This window comes from Gorilla gorilla, chromosome 4, assembly GCF_029281585.2.
Source record: "Gorilla gorilla gorilla isolate KB3781 chromosome 4, NHGRI_mGorGor1-v2.1_pri, whole genome shotgun sequence".
In the NCBI taxonomy this organism is placed as follows: domain Eukaryota; kingdom Metazoa; phylum Chordata; class Mammalia; order Primates; family Hominidae; genus Gorilla; species Gorilla gorilla.
Genome location: NC_073228.2, coordinates 30596188 through 30615319, shown reverse-complemented (window position 1 = coordinate 30615319; position 19132 = coordinate 30596188). Strand labels below are relative to the sequence as shown.

The 19132-nt window shown below is 58.1% G+C and overlaps 1 protein-coding gene across 8 annotated transcripts in view; it reads left to right on the top strand.

Moving 5' to 3' along the window:
* Nucleotides 1-12531, top strand: part of BCAS3 (BCAS3 microtubule associated cell migration factor) — a 709394-nt gene extending 696863 nt beyond the window's left edge. For 2 of the 8 annotated variants that reach the window (XM_019027608.4, XM_055386671.2), the window contains 3 exons: nt 237-302; nt 8325-8415; nt 11677-12531. In XM_019027608.4, coding sequence (XP_018883153.2) covers nt 237-302; nt 8325-8415; nt 11677-11713 — 194 coding nt within the window. In that variant the 3' untranslated portion in view covers nt 11714-12531. The remainder of the gene's footprint in view (nt 1-236; nt 303-8324; nt 8416-11676) is intronic. The other 6 variants (XM_019027611.4, XM_019027609.4, XM_019027606.4 and 3 more) reach the window with 3 other exon arrangements.
* The last annotated feature ends 6601 nt before the right edge of the window (nt 12532-19132 follow it).

Genomic DNA, 19132 nt, shown 5'->3' with positions numbered 1-19132 from the left:
CAGGCAGCTGGACTGGGGAGGAGGGAGAGAGGGAAGGATGATACCAGTTTAGGCTAGTGAGAAATCTGTAAAACCCTAGATGTGCTGTGCCTGGGAACAGACCATGAACACCCCCGCAAAGCTCTCAGTGGTCAAACCAGATTTGGGTATCGACTCACTTTGATCTCAGCTCTTCCTGCTCTCTTAAAGGTCCAGTTTGTGATCCTCTTTAAAGGAATATTTTATTTTCAATACAGACACAGCCCTTGACGTAGCAGTAAAAACCTTCCCCCCTGAGAGACACGTGGCTGTGAAGTGTTTTGGTATGTAACGTCCTATCTTTGCCTATGTGGAAGGGGTTGTCCCGTTGCTTCTTTTGTCCCTCAAGAGGGTGCCCTCCTACCCCCTCGTGCCCAGGCCCAGGAGCACTCTAGGGAGGGCAGGGGTCAGCTCAGATGGGAGGTCTCTTCTGGAAGGGGACTGGTTTGGGATGGGGAGTGGTTGTCATCCTTCACCCAACAAGAGTTTCTTTGAGAACGCCACTCCCTGCCCCCCACTTTGAAGATGGAAGTCAAATTTTCGGACTCTGCTGTGCAGAGCAGGGAGGTCACTAGGCTCTAATGCATTTACCATTGACTGCCCCTCTTGTAGTGCGTCTATTAGTGAGTAATTTGATTTGTACCTATTCATTTGCAGTCCCTGCAGGAGCCTGGAGCTGGCCCCTAGTATAATTGGTGCTGTCTCTATTTTTACATCATTAGATTAGCCCCGACTCCTGGCCACTTGTTGTCTGCGCTTGTCTGTCCATTTATACAACCTAATGTAACACAAAATTCATTACTGATCACATTACTTTCAACTCTGAAGCCAGCCTTGTGATAAACATTTGGTTAACCCCTTCCTACCCACGGGAGGACTGACAGAACAAATGCACTTCCACCCGAAAGGCAAATCAATATCTTAATACACCAAAGTGGAATTGCATTTCTAGATTTGTTATTCCTCCTGGAGGAGCAAATGGAAAGGCTCGCCTGAGCCAGCTGAATTGAATAATGAATAGAGCCCCGGCACCAGCAGCCAGTCTGTGAGCACCGCACAAAGGCAGACCGGCATCAGCCAGGCCGTTTCCATCTGGACGGGCGGCGGCACCACTACAATTAGCTGAGACTGTGATCCTTTCCCAGCCACGGCGTGTGGGCTTGAGACACAGGCTGGGACCCCAAAGAGGGCAACAGAGGCCGTGCCCCAACACCATTCCTTTGGCTAGGCTTGGCCTAGAACACTAGACCAAGAACTGGGTTATTTAACTTCAAACCTTGTTCACTGATGTCAAGGCTACCAGACGCTAAATGCCACCGAGAAGTTAAATCTATTACTAAATTCAGGTTTACCATTTGGAAACCTAAAAAGCTCTTCCTCTTTAGAGCCAGGTCAGTGACATTGGGATTGGTTGGTTCACACCAACTTGCGTGTGTGTGCCTGTCCCCAGGGCCAGCATTCTTCAGCATGCAGATGCCATGTGTGCCTGTATGTGGTTCTGGTTCTCTGGTAGGGTTGCTGTGAGCAGCATGTGGGACTCTAACACGGGAGCTGGCCAGGAGTCTTAAAGGGACCTCAACCTCAGCACAGCATTATTAATCTAGAAAATTCTCTCATATCCCCAACTGGTCATCCTCTCCCCAACCCCCATTGGTCTCTGGGTAGCAGCCACAGCCGCAGTAAGTCATTAACTTTCAGGACAGCTTGTTTCAAAATGAAAAATACCCCCACTTATTAAGAAACTCTCATAAAGCCTGGGGCCAGGCGCGGTGGCTCACGCTTATAATCCCAGGACTTTGAGAGGCTAAGGAGGGTGGATCACCTGAGGTCAGGAGTTTGAGACCAGCCTGGCCAACATGGTGAAACCCCATCTCTACTAAAAATACAAAAATTAGCCAGACATGGTGGCGCGTGCCTGTAGTCCCAGCTACTTGGGAGGCTGAGGAAGGAGAATCAGTTTTTGTTTTTTGGCTTTTTTTTTTTTCTTTTTTTGAGACAGAGTTTCACTCTTGTTGCCCAGGCTGGAGTGTAATGGCGCGACCTCAGCTCACTGCAATGTCCACCTCCCAGGTTCAAGGGATTCTCCTGCCTCAGACTCCCCAGTAGCTGGGATTACAGTCACCCGCCACCACACCCAGCTAATTTTTTGCATTTTTAGTAGAGATGGGGTTTCACCATGTTGGTCAGGCTGGTCTCGAACTCCTGACCTCAGGTGATCCACCCACCTTGGCCTCCCAAAGTGTTGAGATTACAGGCGTGAGCCACCGCGCCTGGCCAGGAGAATTGTTTGAACCCAGAAGGCGGAGGTTGCAGTGAGCTGAGATTGCACCACTGCACTCCAGCCTGGGTGAAAGAGCAAAACCCTGCCTCCAAAAAAAAAGAAGGAAAGAAAGAAAGAAACTCTCATAAAGCCTGTACCACAATGATTAGAAAAATTGGCATAGGGGAAGGAGAATGGAACCATTACCATGAAAGTCATAAATGCCATGAACTGAAAGAAACCATGAACAGAAGATCCTCCAGTGGGAAGGGAAGCCGGGAAAAGCAGCCCTCCAGGGACCATTCTGCCTGGATTTGGATATGGGGAAGTCCTGGGCAGGAGGCCGAGGGGCAGAGGCACTGAAGCCTGAAACAGGGCACCCCCTCTCACAGAGGACTGCACCTTGGACCCTGCTGTCCCTTCAGCTGTCCAGAGCCCTTCCAGGCCAGAAGTGGCAAACAGTCCTGAGAGACATGGAGGTCCTGGAGATTCCTGGAGAGGGCCAGGCACCACTCTGGGCCTTGTCTATTAGACGGATTCCTCCACCATCTCTTATACCTCTCCTCCTTCGTGTACAGGGAGGGGGCGGGGAGAGGGGCGCCTCCTTGCCGCAGTCCCAGGGCCTCAAGGTGAGAAGTAAGAGGTGGGGAAGGGCCTCACCGTGTCCTGGGCTGTAGGGCCAGGCCAGGTACAGGGAGGTCCTTGTCCCAAAGACTCCAGAATCGTAACCCTCAAGCACTTCCTACTGTGAGGAGCTACAAAGCAAGCCGGGGTCTCCTCAGCAGGGTATTATGACACCCCCACATCCCAGCAGTGGAAGGACACTGGTGTGTCACTGAGGTGAGCCTGGGCACAGTGCTGTCTCCTCAGGGTCAGGGAGACACTTTCAGAAGGAGTAGGGGCACTAACTCACCACCCCCACCGCTGTTGAACCCCCAGCACACTGTCTTGCTCGGCTGCAAGCCCGCAGCTTTGGCCTCAGCTGTTAATCCTCTCAGGTGGGTAAATGGAACACGGGGGTGGGGGAGATCCGTGTATCCCATGCTGGCCCCAGCCCCATAAGCTCTAGAAAACAGATAAGAGCACAGGCCTTTGCCTTTGCAGAATAGGACGGACCAGTGGCAGGGAGGAACGCGCGTCTGCCTGTGGAATGAGAGACTGTGATTTCTTAACCTTGATGGAAAAGGGGAAAGCCACATCTTACCAAACTCTTCCGCTGCGTCGTAGGGAATTTAATTACATTTGGACATTTGAATGAGAAGCAGATGTGGCTCTGGCCCGCCGGCCAGCAGCTCTCAAAGGACAGCCACTCTCCTGTGGTCTGCAGGGCTCAGTGCTATCTCGTCACGCTGGCGGGTAGCTCGGGGAGACCCCTTCCTGGGAACTAGGGTGGGTCTTCCCAGCTTCAGGGCTGGACTTCGGGACACAGGCAGGCCAAGGCCAGCTGCCAGCACCTAGTGCCAAGGACGAGTCTCCAAGCCCTGTCCCCTCTTCATAGCCGGGCAGAGCGGGCCTGTGTGCCGGTGCCTGAGACTCCTCCAGGCCCCTCACTGGCATCCACACAGAGTGGTGGCGTGGCAGCACCTGGCCGGGCATTCTCCATCCCCCAAGCCCACCTGCCATGCCCCTCAGCACTGAGTCCACCCTAAATGGCATCAGCCAAGGCTCTGCCCCCAGGTTGGCATGGAGTAGCTGGAGCTAGGAGAGACATTTCAACCCCTCTCCTGGGGGGGCCCTCCGCTGCCAAAGACAGCAGAGGCAGCAAAGCGTATTTTTTTACCCAGTTTCACGTGTGTGTCCAGTGCGGGTTCTGCTTCTTAAAGCCCCCCCACTTGCTTTTCTCATTAGAGCCGTACACGCCCAGTGAGGTCACTAGAGCAGACCCTCCCCTCCTGTGCCACAGATGCTGACGCAGATGAGAAGTGAAGTGACTTGCCCAGGTCATTTGGCACATCTGTGACAGAACTGAGGCCAGAGTGAAGTCTCGGCCTCCTAGCACAGTCCTCCTCCTCCCTGGGCCATCCACAGGGAGTGGTAGGGCAGGGCTTCTCCCACATCTGGCCGATCCTGAGCATGGCTCCAGCCAGTCCTCAGATACATCCAAACCAGCGACAGAGGAGCTGGGTCAGCACAGCATTTTCTCTCGCCTCGTATAGCATGTGGTGACCGCATGTACTCTGCCAGAGGAGAAAGGGGACTCCTTTCTCAGTCCCTGCTAGCCCCAGCACCCCCGTCCTCCCAAGCGCTCACTGCTGGTAGGCAAAGAGGACCCCTGGTCTGTGGGCCTGGCAGCGAGCTCTGAAGCCTGAGGGAGGAACCTGGTGGGGAGGGGAGCCCCACACTGCAGGGTGAAGCCTGGGGAAGAGGGAAAGCGCAGGGGAGCCAGGCAGCCTGGGAGGTGGGTATGCTCAGTGCGGTGGGAAGCAGGGCTGCCTTTAACTGCTGCACTTTTCACCTCCTAAAAAGTGCCCTGGGGGCTGAGGCTGGCTCCATCCCAGAGCGTGGTCTCTGACAAGGCTGTCAGGGGCTTAGAGCCAATCTCAGCCAGCTCCATCTCTGTCTCACGGAACAGGCCCCCGCCTCCTCAGCCACGCTCTGGAAGAGACAGCAGTTGTTTTCAGGCACAGGACTGGTGTAAGACAAGCAGCCCGGAGCCATGTCTGCCTGGGCCACCACCTCTCCAGGTGCCAGCGCCAGCACCAGGAGGCTGCCAGCCCTGCTCAACCCCACACAATTTGCTCAACTCTTCCCTCCACTTAGTCTCTCTCTCTCTCCAAGCCCCATTTTGCATAGCTGGTCCTGTTTGCAGGACATAAGGGCCCTGGGTGCAGGCCCCTTGCTGACCAAGTTGATCGCTTGGGGCAGACCCCATATGGTTCATTTGCTGAACTTAAAGCAGTCACGTGACCCGCTGGTCTCCTCTTCACATGTCCCATCAAGGGAAAATGCAGAAAATGCCTGACATCCTAATGAGAGGACCTCCCCCACTACGTACCTCACTCCCCATTCAGGAACCCCCAGGCAGAAGGTACTGAAGCTATTGGTTGCACACCTTCTCAAAGCCAGGCACTGGGCAAGCGCGGGCAGCTCGGCTGGCTGCTGTGTGCCGCGAAGCCATCCGCTCCCCTGAGCCACCCCGGAACCCAGCCCCAGCAAGGATCTTAACCACAGTCCCTGCTGATGTGGGAGAGCTGAGAGGTGGATGCAGGAGGGAAAAATCGATGCATGTCAACAGGGTTGGAAATTTATTTTCCATTTTGGAAGAGGGTATTTGCAAAGAGGCGAGGAGGGAAATGAAAAGCTGTAAACACACATCTGCCATCTTCCTCCCTGGGCCATTTCTTGATTAAAAAGAAAGAATCCTTCCCAAGCTCCAGTGGAAGCCAAGCTGGTGAGGGTCTGGATGGCAGAGGCACCTGCTGGGGAGGGAGGCCGGAGAGGGACCCTGTAGTCCTGTGGATCATCACAATGACTAATCCGATTGCAGCAATAATAGTAACTCACATTTGCTGACTGGAAGCGTTAAGCACTTTGTGATGCACTCTACATGCATTATTTAATTTCATTCTTAGAACCAGGCCATGACACAGACATTGTTAACCTCATGTTCGGGAACCTGAGGCACAAAGATTCGAGTAACTTTCCCAAAGTCTCCCAGGTAGCAGGTGGCCGGGGGGTGTGCTCTTAACCGCTCTCCTAAACGCCTCCACCAACATGGGCAGACACTGCCCCTCTGCCTTCTCGGGTTCTCTGAGGCTGGGGAATGGACTGGCCAGGGGAAACATCCTCATCCTCCTGCTCACTGCTGGAAGCAGGCAGAGCTGTGGGTGCAGGGTCAGACTGGACCCTAAGGTCTCACCCTACTCCCACCAGTCAGCGTGGGTGGAGAAATGCAGCCAGGGCCCAGTCACAGTGCTCTGCCCGTCCCTTCAGTGGGCAGCATCAATGCTCATGTACAGAGCCGTGGACGCTGCTCCTTTTGTGGTGACAGAAGTGCCAGAGCTGCCCAAAGGCTGAACCAGGGGCCCCAGGCAGCCTCTTCCTAAACACAAACAGAGCACTGTCCTCCCTGGCCCCTCTCAGGTCCCTGAGACTAGGGCTCAATGCCCCCCCTTCCGAAGCCAGAGGAGCTTTTCGCAGGGCCTTTGATTGGCCAGACGTCCATGTTGGAAGAGACCCAGAGAACACCAAGCCCAAAGCAGGATTTCCTTACTGTTTTTTTGTTTTTGTTTTTGTTTTTTTGAGATGCCAGGCTGGAGTGTAGTGGCACAATCATAGCCCACTGCAGCCTGGAACACCTGGGCTCAAGGGATCTTCCTGCCTCAGCCTCCTGAGTAGCTGGGACTACAGGCATGTGCTACCACGCCTGGCTAATCTTTTAATTTTTGGACACGGTTTTGCTGTATTGCCCAAGATGGTCTTGAACTCTTGGCTTCAAGTGATCCCCTTGCCTTGGCTTCCCAAAGTGTGGGATTACAGGTGTGAGCCACTGCACCTGGCCCGACTTCACCTCCGACCTACTGCTGGGGCCCCTGGTTTGGCCTCTCCAGCTTTCCCTGCGTCTCACACAGGCCCTGTGCCCTCCGCATTTCACCCTTCCCGGGGAGTCTGCTGCCCGTCAACTCACAGCCTGGCAAAGGGGCCACAACACTGCACTGTGGGTGGAGGGGCATGGGCCCATGCTGCACGGCCCAGCTCAGGAGTAGGACAAGGTGTGGGCAGCCATGCCCTTGCCTCCTCACAGACAAAGAGTGACCCCACCCCACCCCATCTCCCTGGGCACACACTCCCAAGTGACCAGGGTTGCTTCTCTCTAAAAAGGCCAGTCCCCTCTTTCTGCCCCCTCTGACACCTCTGAGTTTGGATGGGCTCCATATGGAGTGGGGCAGCATGAGGATCCAGCTTGCTTTTTTTTCACCCTGAGAACAGTAGTGCCAAGGATCCAGCTGTCTCATCCTTCACTTGTTTCATGAGAGCGGAGGCACCTTTCCTTCAGTTGCTACTCATTCATCATCCCCCTACCCCTGGGGGCTGTCTATCCTGGCCCAAGGCATAGAGGGGCAGCTGCGGGTAACAGGCCCATTTCCAATATGAGCCAACAGGGAATGGCTCTCCAGCATGGGCATGGGGGCCGGTCTTAGTGATGCCGGAGCTGCCAGCACCCTGTGGCCCACACCAGCACCCGTTCTTTCTTGGGGGATGGGGGTGGGAGGTGAAGAACCAGAGCTAGTGGTTGCTTCCTCTTCCTTGGTTTTGCTCTCTGCAATGTGGGTATATAGCTCCCACCACCCAGGGGACCACATCCCTGGAGAGTGCAAGGTCACAATGAGGTGACTGGGTCTAGCCACTTGCCTGGAAGCCACTCCTCCTCTCCTGCCCTACTTTGGGGCCTGGAGAACAAGCTCTTTTAAAGCTTTTCCCACTGACCAGAATCTCCACACCTCTAACGGGGGAGGTGGCTGGGGACACTTCCCTCATTTCCTGCCACAGAGCCCCCAGCACTCTCTTTCGGGCCCTGGCAGGTTCCTGATGGACTTCCCCAACAGGTCCACCTCAACCGCAGGACAGCTGCCCAGACCTGGAGGTCTTGGGAGAGGGGGAGGAGGGCAGCAGCCAGGAGTTGGGCCACTGAGTCAGAAGGTCCAAGGGCATCCCTGAAAACTGCAGTCTGTTTCTCTGTCCTCCTCCAGCAACCCACCTGCATGGGGTCCCATCTGGCACTGCATGGGCCGTAGGTCCCCACCCCTCCCACTTCCTAAAACTGTTCTTCATGTTGAACCTGTGACTCCTCTCCCCCTCCCCCACTCTGAACGGGGTCTTGGCCCCCTCTGTCACAGCAGATCCATCTGTGGGACCCCCAAGACAGATTGGTCCCCAGCCCCTACACATGCATGTCACTGTCCTCCTTGACTGCAAACTCCCCCTCCTCACGGTGTGCCCCCGCACCTCCTGACACCTCTCCACCTGCTTGCAGAGATCAGTGTACTTCTCAATCGTTGTCCATATCTTTTCCAAAAAGATTCCTCAATGCTTTTCTTTTCAAAAGGGAAAAAAAAAGGAAAAAAAAAACAATGCCAACAGCCCAGCGTCCGTGAGCAACCCAACAGTAACAAAGCATGCATTCGGGATGAAGGAAGGTAAGGCCACACATTTCCATTTGCCGCTTGCTCATAGGGCTGGGCGGCCGGGATGACTTGGAGGGGGGAATCTGAGCAGCCCTCCTCCCCTCCACTTCCCACACACACCCCTGCCTGCAGGGGGAGGAACAGAAGGGGTCTGAGAGGAGGCGTGGAGAAGAGCGCCCACAAAGCTGCCCCGGGGCCAGCAGGCCCCCGTTTCTTTCACTGTTAGTCTGTGTTGAAGAATGGGCCCCCACCTCCCCTTACCACATCATTTATTCATTCATTCATTCATTCATTCATGCTAGAAATGTTTAGGGCACCCATGATTTTCCAGGCCACTAGGGATACAGAGATAAGGCACAGAACCCCCCAGAGGGGGTCTCCCCTAGATGAGACACATAGGACGATGAGGAGGCCTGGGCTAGGAGTCAGCACAGTGCAGGGTAGGGTCTGGCAGGCTCTGCTCGGGGGACAGGACGGGCTCACAGAGGAGTGGACACTCGTGCTAAGCTTTGGAAGATGAGTAGGTGTTCTGGGGCCCAGGGAGCCGGTGAAGGGCTTTTTAGAGCAAGTTACATGAGCACAGGCCCAGAGGCCTAGAACCACCTGGATGGGTCCAAACACCACACAGCTTCATCACTTTTGTGTCTCAGACAAAATAACGGGTATCACTAGTGAGGGGTTGGCGGCAGGTCATGGAGGGCCATTTCACAGTGCTGGGGAGTTCAGACCTTGCCCTGGGAACTGTTAAGAGTGGCTGAAGGCTTTTACGCAGAGGAAAAGCAAGATGAGGGCTGTGCTGTAGATAGCCCACTCTGGCTTTGGCACAGGGTGGGTGACCTGGAGTCAGGAGACTGAGGCGCACAGGGCAGGCTTAGCCAGGGCAGAGGCAGAGGAGGGAGAAGTTCAGCAGAGCCTTGGTTGCCTTACCCTGGGATGCGGGGGCGAGGGAGAACGCTGCCCCCATCCTTCTTACCCGGGCCTAACTGGCAAAGGGAAAATGCGAGCAAGGCGCTCAGGTTGTCCCTGGCCCCCAAGAACAGGACATTCATCTTATAAGCCCCTGGGCGGCTTTCCCTGCACTGTGGTGTGATGGGCTGGGGTGCATCCACGAAGACTCATTGGTGGGACCACCGAGGCTGCTGGGGTATTTGCTGGGGGCCTATGCCAAGGGACGGTGGGGGTGCCATGCCTGGGCCCGGGCTCCCGTTTCCTGGCTTCCTTGGCAGTGTGGATGTGGAGGCATTTTGCATCAAGGCCGTTAAAGCTGCCCCTGAGCTGTAAAAAGGGGCCAGCCTTCCCCATCCTGGTGGCCCTGCCTGCTCCTTCCTCAGGGGCTTTCTTCCTTAGGCCTGGCGGCCCGATCCTAAGGAAGCCCCTGCTTTTCTTGCGCCTGCCGGTGCTCTTCTCCCGCCCGCCTGGCCCTGCTGTCAGCGCCCCCTAGTGCCGGGCCGGCCGCGCATGAGGGCGGTGGGACAGATCGCCCACAACTCCTCGGCTTGCTTTTGGGGAAATAAGGCAACAGAGGGGTCTCTTGGAGTCTGGAGCTTCCATGTAGAATCCCCAGGGTCTACTCTTGGCTTTACCACCCTCCATCTCATGGCACGATGGCCTGTCCCCCCAGATTAGGGTGATACTGAAGGGGGAGCAGGAGAAAAAGATCCTATCTGCCTTGTTTTCTATCCGTATCCAGATAGCTCTTGACTTTCCCAGGCAGCCAATGTCCCCTGGAGGTCAGGGACCATAGTCAGGCCCTCGGTCCCTGTCCACAGTCTCATCCCCCTACTTTCCCCAATTTGCCAAGAAGCCCTGGTGTCCCAGTGAACTGTCCCACCGAGACCCGGGCGACAGACTCAGCTGATGGATCCCAAGGGCCCCTCCCCTCCCCAGGCCCAGGTGCCCGCCTCCTCCCCACTCCACTCTGTGGCTGCTGCAGGCCTGCAGGGAGTCGGGGTCAGTGGCTCGTTGCTGGCTGGCTGGTGTTGGCCAGCCCAGGAGTGAAGGCCATGACCCCTTCATTCCCTAACCAGAGCCAGCTGTACTGCGCGTGTGGTGGCAGGGGGCCTGGGAGCGGTTGCAGGATGAAGACCAAGGTCTCAAGCCAGACCAGACGAGTGCAACGTTTTTGCACATCTTGCTGTTTCAAGTGACTGCTTTGAGGTCGTGCACTCCTGGGTGGACAGGCCAGACTCCTTCAGTCACAGGCAGGCGTCCCTTGGAGAAGGAAAGGTTGCAGGTCTACATATCTTGGCTTGGGGCAGACTCCAGAGACTGCCCGGTGTGTGTGTGCCCATATGTCAGAGCCCCCGGGGGAGACTGAAAGGGAATCGGAACTGACCACCTTCAAAAAGCCAAGAAGTAATTGGTTCTTCCTTGCACTCAGCAAGCAGGGAATTCCGTTCCCAACCCACCTACCCCAGGACCTGACTTGGGTCAAGAGATGGTAGGACAATTGAGGGGCCCATAGCTGAATTAGATGGATCAAGCTGCCATATCTGAGGTGGCAACATGGATGTGCAGGGCCAGGGAGGCAGGGACTCCCTGCCTGCCCTTCAGGTTGATGCTGAGGGGCCTCCAGGAGACTTGGGGCCTAAGAGGAAAGGAGAAAGGAGGCACTTCAGGCAGACAGGGACCCTCTCTTCATTGGAGCAGGCCCCTCTCAAACCAGGCATCCCCTCCCAGGGAAACAGGACACTTGGCAGGAGGTGCCAAAGATGAGCCAAGACCTGGCCAGCAGACGGACTGTGTGGGTGAGCATGAGTGAATGAGTGAGTGGCAAAGCCAGGCAGAAGCTCCAGGCACAGGCAGGGCAGGAGAGAGGTGGGGACAGATCAGGCAGGGATGCTGCAAGCCCTCCCGTGTCCTAGCTTCTCCCCGCCTGCCTCCCCTGTAGAGCCGGGACAGAAGGCACTGTGGAGTTGGGGGCATGCTGGCTGAGCATGAGTGTGTGCAGGCGTGGGTACGGGCTCATGAAGAGCTGTGTAGTCCACACACATTGTCAGGGTGGCCGTGCTTCGGGCCTAAAGGGCTTCCCGCAGCAGGGAGACCGTGCTCTCACACCAGAGTCTGCCAGCCAGGGGGCTTTCCCTCCCCTGGCTGAGCCTTCCTGTGACCTGAGCTGCCCCCTGCCCATCCAGGGAGCAGGCGGGGATCCCCCTGCGGAAGGACACAAGTGAACCCAGAATGGTGCCTCAAGGCAGGCAGCCTGGCCCAGATGGTGCCCCCACTCCCCAGACCCAACTCTAACCAGGCCTGGCCCTCTCCTGTGTCTTGCAGAACTTCAGCGAGAGGGAAGCATCGAGACTCTGAGTAACAGCTCAGGCTCCACCAGCGGCAGCATACCAAGAAACTTTGATGGCTACCGATCTCCGCTGCCCACCAATGAGAGCCAGCCCCTCAGCCTCTTCCCGACTGGCTTCCCGTAGGTACCAGCAACCCGCTTCTGACTGGCCAGCCCCCTCCCCTGCTGGAGGAGGGGAGAAGCCCTGCTCTGGTCCTACCCTTCAGTCTCTGCTCTTCCTTCATCAACCACCTTCCCCAAGCTTAGTGACAGCAGCCGCCCGTCCTACCTGGATGGAGAAGAGACCCTTCTCCAAGCACCTCGGCGCACCTGCGCTCTGCCACACCTGTCGGTGGAGGCTGTGGCCAGGAGAGACTGCAGAAGCTCGGTCCCTGTGTATGTTTGCATATGACATCCTGCATTGGATCCGCTTTTGTATTTTTTAACCATACCCACGGTGGGGCGGGTGGGGGGAGCCTGGAACAGTGACCAGATCTGGGGGCCTGAGTGGGGACAGAGTTGATGGTCCACCTGGCCATTTTGACCCTGAGTGGACAGTCACAGCCTCAGCTCATGTCTGGCTGTGACACACACTGCCCCCAGCTTCCCTTGGTCAGCCCCACTCCAGCACGGGGTGAACGGAGGCCCAGAGTACTAGGGAAGGAGGAAGGGAGGAGATGCCTCTTCTTCCTCCTTTCTTTCCCCATCTGTTCATGGGAAGAGTTTGTCTTTCTTATCTTTAAGCCCCTTTACCCTGGTCCTGTACTGATCAGTGAAGGAAACCGTGGTTACTGAGGCCCTGTTGAAAAGTGCACGTCTTGTCCAATAAATCACGCTGCAATTGGTGTCCATCCCTGAGTTGCTGGGGTCAGGGTCCTCTCCAAATGCTGAGCAGAGTCCTATGGCCTGAGTGCCCAGGATCCCAACACCCCCTTTCATGTGCAACCTGGGGGCAGAAGGAGTCAGTGGAGGATTGGAATGGGAAGAACTTTTGTCCTGGAATTTGGATGGGGCCTGATTTAAGCCCATTCTCCAAGCATCTTGATTTAAGCCCATTCTCTAAGCATCTTGCCTGTTACCAGAGGCAATGAGTTCTTGGGGTGCCACAGGGTTGGACCCTCCTCCCTGGGGATCAGGGCTTGCCATGTGCTGGTGGGTTGCTGTCAAGGGGAGAGTCTGGCAAAGCCTCATCTGGGGGGCACCTTGTTGTAATTGCCTCTCTTTTTAAACTCAGAAGATGGAAGGGTGGTCAGGTGAAGGTGGGTATCTCATGAAACCTGGCTGGAACCTTCAGATGACAAGTTCCTGATTTTGTCCCCCCGCCCCACCACCACCACTTCTGGACCTAAAGTAAGTGGCAACAGAGACAGGAACAGGGAGAAAAAATGATGCGTTGAGCAGGAAGGAGACGAATGCTAGTCCTTTGCCCCCTTCCCTGGCCCACACTTCCCAGAGACCCCAGGGAGGCCTTGGAGAATGGAAGGAAAGCCACAGAGCCAGGTGTGATTTGGGGTAAAGTTTAATGGAACAGCCATGGAAAAGTTGAGTTCACAAACAGGCCTTCCCGTGCAACTGTCCAGCCAGACCTGGGGCAGCTCCTGGGGACCCTGCCCCCTTCACACACACCCATCCCATCCATGGTGCCTGAGAGGCCTTCATCTTCAGTTCCCTCCACCAGATCAGTTGGGCATGTTGTGGGCAGAGATGGAGGGTTGTTGAATCACACTAGGCTCTGTAAGCTGAGAAGATGATCCTGCGCAGGGTGGCGTAAGCCAGTCCCTCCTGCCAGGTCACCTGCAGGGCGAGAAGTCACATGCCAGACTGAGGCATGCTTGGGAACACTAGCCTGGCCCCAGCAGTAGGGGGTGCTGGAGGAGCTGCAGCTTTTCCCCATCTTGCTGAATTATTGATGGGCCTGGCACTGCCCCTACCCCCAGCTACAGCCATGTTTCAATCAAAAAGGGACAAGGAGGAGAGTGCTACCAGGCTACCTGTGCATGCTGCCCATGGCCTGTGTTCCTGGGGATGGGTTCAGCTGCCCTAGGAAGCATGAGCCCCTCTGAAACCACCCCAGGACACGTGGATGTGGCAGAGACCTTGCTGCCAGGGGCTCTCTCAACCATTCAGGGAACTGGCTGGCAGCTTACAGAGTCAGGAGTCCTCCCTGGCCCGGCCCTTCCCCTCCAGCAGGGGCAAAACAGCTGTGGCCTCCCCCAGGCAGGGAAAGTGGTGGGTGTAGGGCTGGACTTGCCAGCTGAGCTTGCAGGACAATCTGGTTATTCATCTGCTTGAAGTCAGGGCAACTCTTTGAGTATGTGGGGGAAGGGTGAGGATAAGAGAGACCAGATAAGCTGGCCCCACAGCGGCTGCCACTGGAGCTCAGGTTATCAGAAAGGCCTTGGGCCTGGCCTCCAGCTAATTGGGGAGGTTATGGAGCCTGCCATAGCCTGTAATCAGCTGGAAGTGAGAGCTGGGCCCCAGGGTTGGGGACCTTACTGGCCACTGGCCCCAGAGCAGCCGCTTCCTATCCTCTACAGATAACATCCAGGGCAATCTGGGACTCACCCCCAGCCCCAGCAGACCTAATGGTGGCATCATCTGGGAGGGCATCAGAACATGAATCAAACTGTGGCTGATCAGGGGACCTTTAGGAATCCATGTGACCTACCCATTCTCTCGGCACTACCTGGTCAATGGGCAGCTTTAGTACGGACTTCCTGTCAATTTGATGAAGGAAAAATATCTTCATGATCTGGAAAGAGGCCGGTGGGAGCCAGCGTGGCAACTGAAGGAGCAAGAGTACTGTCTAAGATGAGAAAAGGCACGGTGGGCCTGAGGCCAATTCAAGCACACAAGCTGAAACACCAGGGCCAGCCCCTCTGTCAAGGAGCAGAGGCCAGGCTAGGCAGCCACCAGTCTGGAAGTGTATATGGTTTCTCAGTGGTAATTTTTTATTTTCACAATTCAGGGACTCATGAAACTAGAAAGTACCTGAGAGTTCTGTTTGATCCTCATTTTTTTGCAGATGACAAGCAAGCCTGAGCCCCAGAGAAGGGCAGGGCCTTGCCCAAGGTCACAAAGTCACACGCCTAGTGAGCCGATCCCTGTCTGCACCTGGCTGCTTCACACCCTGGCCAGTTCCCTTAGAGGGACCCAAATCCGAACTGACTTCCCTGTCCTGTGCCCCTATCCCATCCAGAACGCTGACCCCGCTGATCCCCATCCTGACTCCATCAGGCTTCCTGCCTGGGCTGAGAGACTGAATTTGCAGCTGCTCCCTTGCCCCTGTGTAGCTGGAAGGCAGCCCTCCCACTGCAGACCTAGAACTGGAGGCTCTAGAGGCAAAGGGACAGTGCATCCTGTATGTCTCGAATTCAGAGCAAGAGCCCAGGGGAGGGTGGCAGCCCTGGCATCTCAGGATCACCTTGCTGTAGGAGCAGGGTTAGGCAGCTCAGCAGCACCGGCTTCTTAGGAGTGGGTTTGGACTTGCTCTCTTTAAGGTCCCAGGGTCCCATCCCAGCTCTGCCACCAGCAGGTACGTGACCTTGGGTACATGACTGCACCTCTGGGATTCAGGGTCCTCGTGTAAAGGAGGGAGTGGAGGGGAGAGAGCAGCATGCCCTTCCGAAGGCGCGACAGAGCAGAAGCAGGCAGAGGGGAAGCTGCAGGTCCACAAGGCAAACCCATGGTTCGAGGGGAAGTTGACAGCCAGGCCAGGTGCCCCTTAGCAGGGATGGGGAGGGCGGAGGCGGCACAGCTGGAGCCCGGATTGTGGCACGCCGTCACCATGCTGCTCCGGGGAATCCCGACCCGCTCCCTGCGAAAGCCTTTCCGAACGCGAACCCAGAGCCTGTGAACGCGCTGGCAAGCCCCCCACCCCCTCACCGCCGCCCGTCGCAGGTGGGCCAGTCCTAGGGGTCCTTCCTGCGCTCTACCCCGTCTCTCAAGTCACTCAGTCGATCGCCCCGTTCACGCTCCCGTGATCCCAGACATCCATAACCACGATCTCGCCTCCATGCACATCCAACGCAAGAAGGTTCACAGACGCGCACCTGACTTCTGCGGACCAGGTGTCTCAAGCGTACAGCGGCCACCCGCGGAACCGCGGCCCGGGGCCAGTGAGTCGTCTGCAGCTCCCCGGGTTAGGGGATTCCCAGAACTCCGGGAAAGTCACCCGAAGTCCATCCGGGATGCGGCCTTGGTTCTCGGCCGCGTGATCTCGCCCTTAGGTGCAGAACGACGCCCTTCCAGGGCCCACAGCTGCCAGGCTGGGCCTCGCCCTCGCATCCGCCGGGAAGACCAGGGACGGGGCCACACAGGCCGTGGCTGCGGAGACGCTTCCCCGGGCCACCCCGCGACCAGGAGGGAGTCGAGCCGCCCGCTCTCCCCACGTCCCCCGCCCCATCCCAGCCAGTTGGCCCGACCCTGCGCGGGATAATTGGGACGGGAGGGAGGCGACGGGAGGGCGGCGGCTCCAGAGAGACTGCGCGCCTGTCAGCGGCAATTTGTTTAAGTGGACGGGACGGGCCGGGCCGCTGCGGGCTGGGGTCACCGAGGCCGCGGCCCCCACCCCAACCAGACCTGGGACCGCGGGGGAGCCTGGCCCGGCCGCTAAACCGGGCTGGCTGGCGCCAGGGCTCCGGGAGGTGCGGTCCGGAGGGGAAGCCGTGATGGGAAGCGACTCTGTCCAGGGAGTGTCCTTCACCACCACACTCCTCACGTCCAGGCAGTGATCGACGGCCTGACGGCACCCTCACAGCGGGCCCATAGCACGGGGCCACACACGTCCCTTGAGCTTAGCCTGGGCACATTCGTCTGCCACCGAGGGCTTAAGCCAGTCTGCAGCCCGCGCCCCGTCACTCGGACGCAAGTCCGTCGTCCGCTCTGCCACGCGGCCGCACAGCTCGAGCTTCCTGAGGCCCACTGCCCGCGGGGTCACGCAACCCCGGCCCTGCACTCAGAGGAGGAAGCGGCGGGGACCCCCTGCCACCTGGAGGCTCAACCCGGGGAAGGTCCCAGCAGTGCCCCTTAACCCTGCGAGAGGTGACGGGGCCGGAGGACGGAAGGGCAGCCACGCCAGGCTCAGGACCGCGGCCCCACCCGGCCCAGGCCGTCCCCGCTCCCGCCCCATTTCACTGTTGCGGGAAGCGCAGGGCGCACAGACCGCGCGCCACCAGCCCAAGCCCGCCCGACGCCCTGGCCGGAGACCGCCTGCGAGAGGGAGGGGCGGCCGAGCGCGCGTCCCCCGCCTGTCTGCGGGACCTGGCCGATGCGAAGTGACAGGGGCCGGAGCTTTGTTGTGGAGCCTCGGCCGCCTGGCGCCAGCCGCCCCCGCCCGCGCCCTCCCCCTCCAGCCCCGGGCGGCCCGCGAGGCGCCCCCCGGGGCCTCTTAAAGGAACACGCACACTCGGCCCCCGGGGCTCCGCCAGGGGCGCGGGTTCCTGGGAAGGGGGAGGGGGCCGGCCTAGGTGGGGGAGGGGCCCAGCGGAGGCCTCACGGCGCCGCTCCAGGGCCTCCCAGGCCTCCCCAGCGCCAGCTTTCGATGAGCCTCGGGCATTCCTAGCTGGAGAGTTTGGCTGGGGGTCGCTACAGACTCTTCAGAGCGGCTGCAGCAGGACCTCAGGGTGATCGCGGGACCGCGGGGCGGGACGAGTGGTGGGATCCTGGCCCGGACAGAGCCCCGGAAAGCCAGAGGGAAGGTCGGTGCCACTGTAGGTGGGGTCGCCGTCCCCAGATGCAGCCGCTGCACTGTCGCCGCCAGGTTTCTCGGTCAAATAACCCAGGCCTGAGTGTTTCAAACTCTTCAGGCCTCGGACCCCTGGACCAGCTATGGATGGACTAATGAAATGGACTAATGTCTAAAACGCCGCACACATTTAGATGTACACATACTCTTACAAGGACAAAAGTATGTGTCTACACACACACACACACACACACACGACTTTGCAAATGTATTCACGGATTCCTAGGCCGGTACCTGGGTTTCCGGCTAAGGAAAGCTGCCCTGGTTATTATCTGGTCACCTCACCGGCTGCGCAAACGTGTCCACAACGGGTCCCTCCCCGAGAGGCCACATCTCGCCTAAGGTGGAGCCAGCAGGTATTTGCCCGTGGAAAACTGCAGTGGATCCTGCCCCGTCTGCGTAGACTGCGCAGCGCAGAGTCAAAGATTCGTTCTGGCCAGAGAGGAGGTACTAAGAGAGGTGCGACCTAGCCAAGAACGAGGTCGTGGAGAAAACCCTGTGGGGGCGGCGCTCACATATGCGGTGATGAGGAGTTGTGAGGGCCCTGGGGTCGGTCCCGAAAAGTAGGGAAAACGGTCGCAGAGGCCATACTGCTTCCGCCGGTCCCGAATCCGCACTGCCAGGAGAGATCCGGCCTTCAAACGCTGCTCCCAACGTTCAACAACGAAGTGCCCTGCGACCGGTGTGCGCAGCGGGCGGGCGCCTGCATGGGTCAATGTTGGATGTGGGATGTACGCGCCCACCACGCGGTTGTACGGGTGGGAATGTCACCTGTGGCTAGTGCATGCCCTGTCTTTTCCTTCAGAACACGACCTTCAGGAATCAGCCTGAGTGTTCGCGCCCGAGCCCGATTGGAAGCAGGTGCGTGGTCGCTTCACTCTCCCCGTGCACACCTTGAGTTATAGCTCTCGCTGCGCACAGAGGGCACCACACGGGGCCCGACACACACACACACACACACACACACACACACACACACACACACACACACACACCATCACTTCATGGGGGGGAAACTGAGGCTGCCGGAAGACAGAAAACGAAGACTGATCACGGAAGAGGGGGCTTCAATCACAGGTGCTCGCAGACACCCCAACTCCCGCACGCGTTACTCAGCACTCCTTAACTTAGGAGACGTGCGCTTCCGAGAGATGAGAACAAACTAAAAAAGTGGTTGGCAGGGCGAAGAGAGGAAGCCGGTATTTCGGAAGAAGGAGACTTTCGTCTGCGGTACCGGATAGGGCGAAAATTCGTTGGGTCGCGGGTGGAGAATCCGGGGTCCGCCCGCGCGGTGCCGCCCTGTGCTCAGCGAAAGGTGCGCTCACCTTCCTGGCCCCGAGGACCCGCTCCTCCCGGCCGCTGGAAAGCTAAGGGCGGGGCCCGGGCCTGCGGAGAACTCCAGGTTCCTTCCAAGTCTTCCGGTGAAGGCGGGCGCGGGTAGGGGGTCCCCGCGTTTCCCCAGCGCAAGGCCGCGTCCCGCTCCCGCCCGCGCCGGCCCCAGCAGGGCTCGGCCATGGCTCCACTCACCAGCTCCCGCCACCTGGGATCCGCTCCCGGACCTCGGCCGCCCGAGCCTCCCGACTCGCCCGCCCACCGGCCTCGCTTTCCAGTGCCTGCTGTCTCTTTCCGGGGCGCAGAGACCCCCAGGCGGCGCCACGACCCGGAGCTGGGTCGGAGGCCAGGCTGGGGCTCGGGCCAGAGCGGCC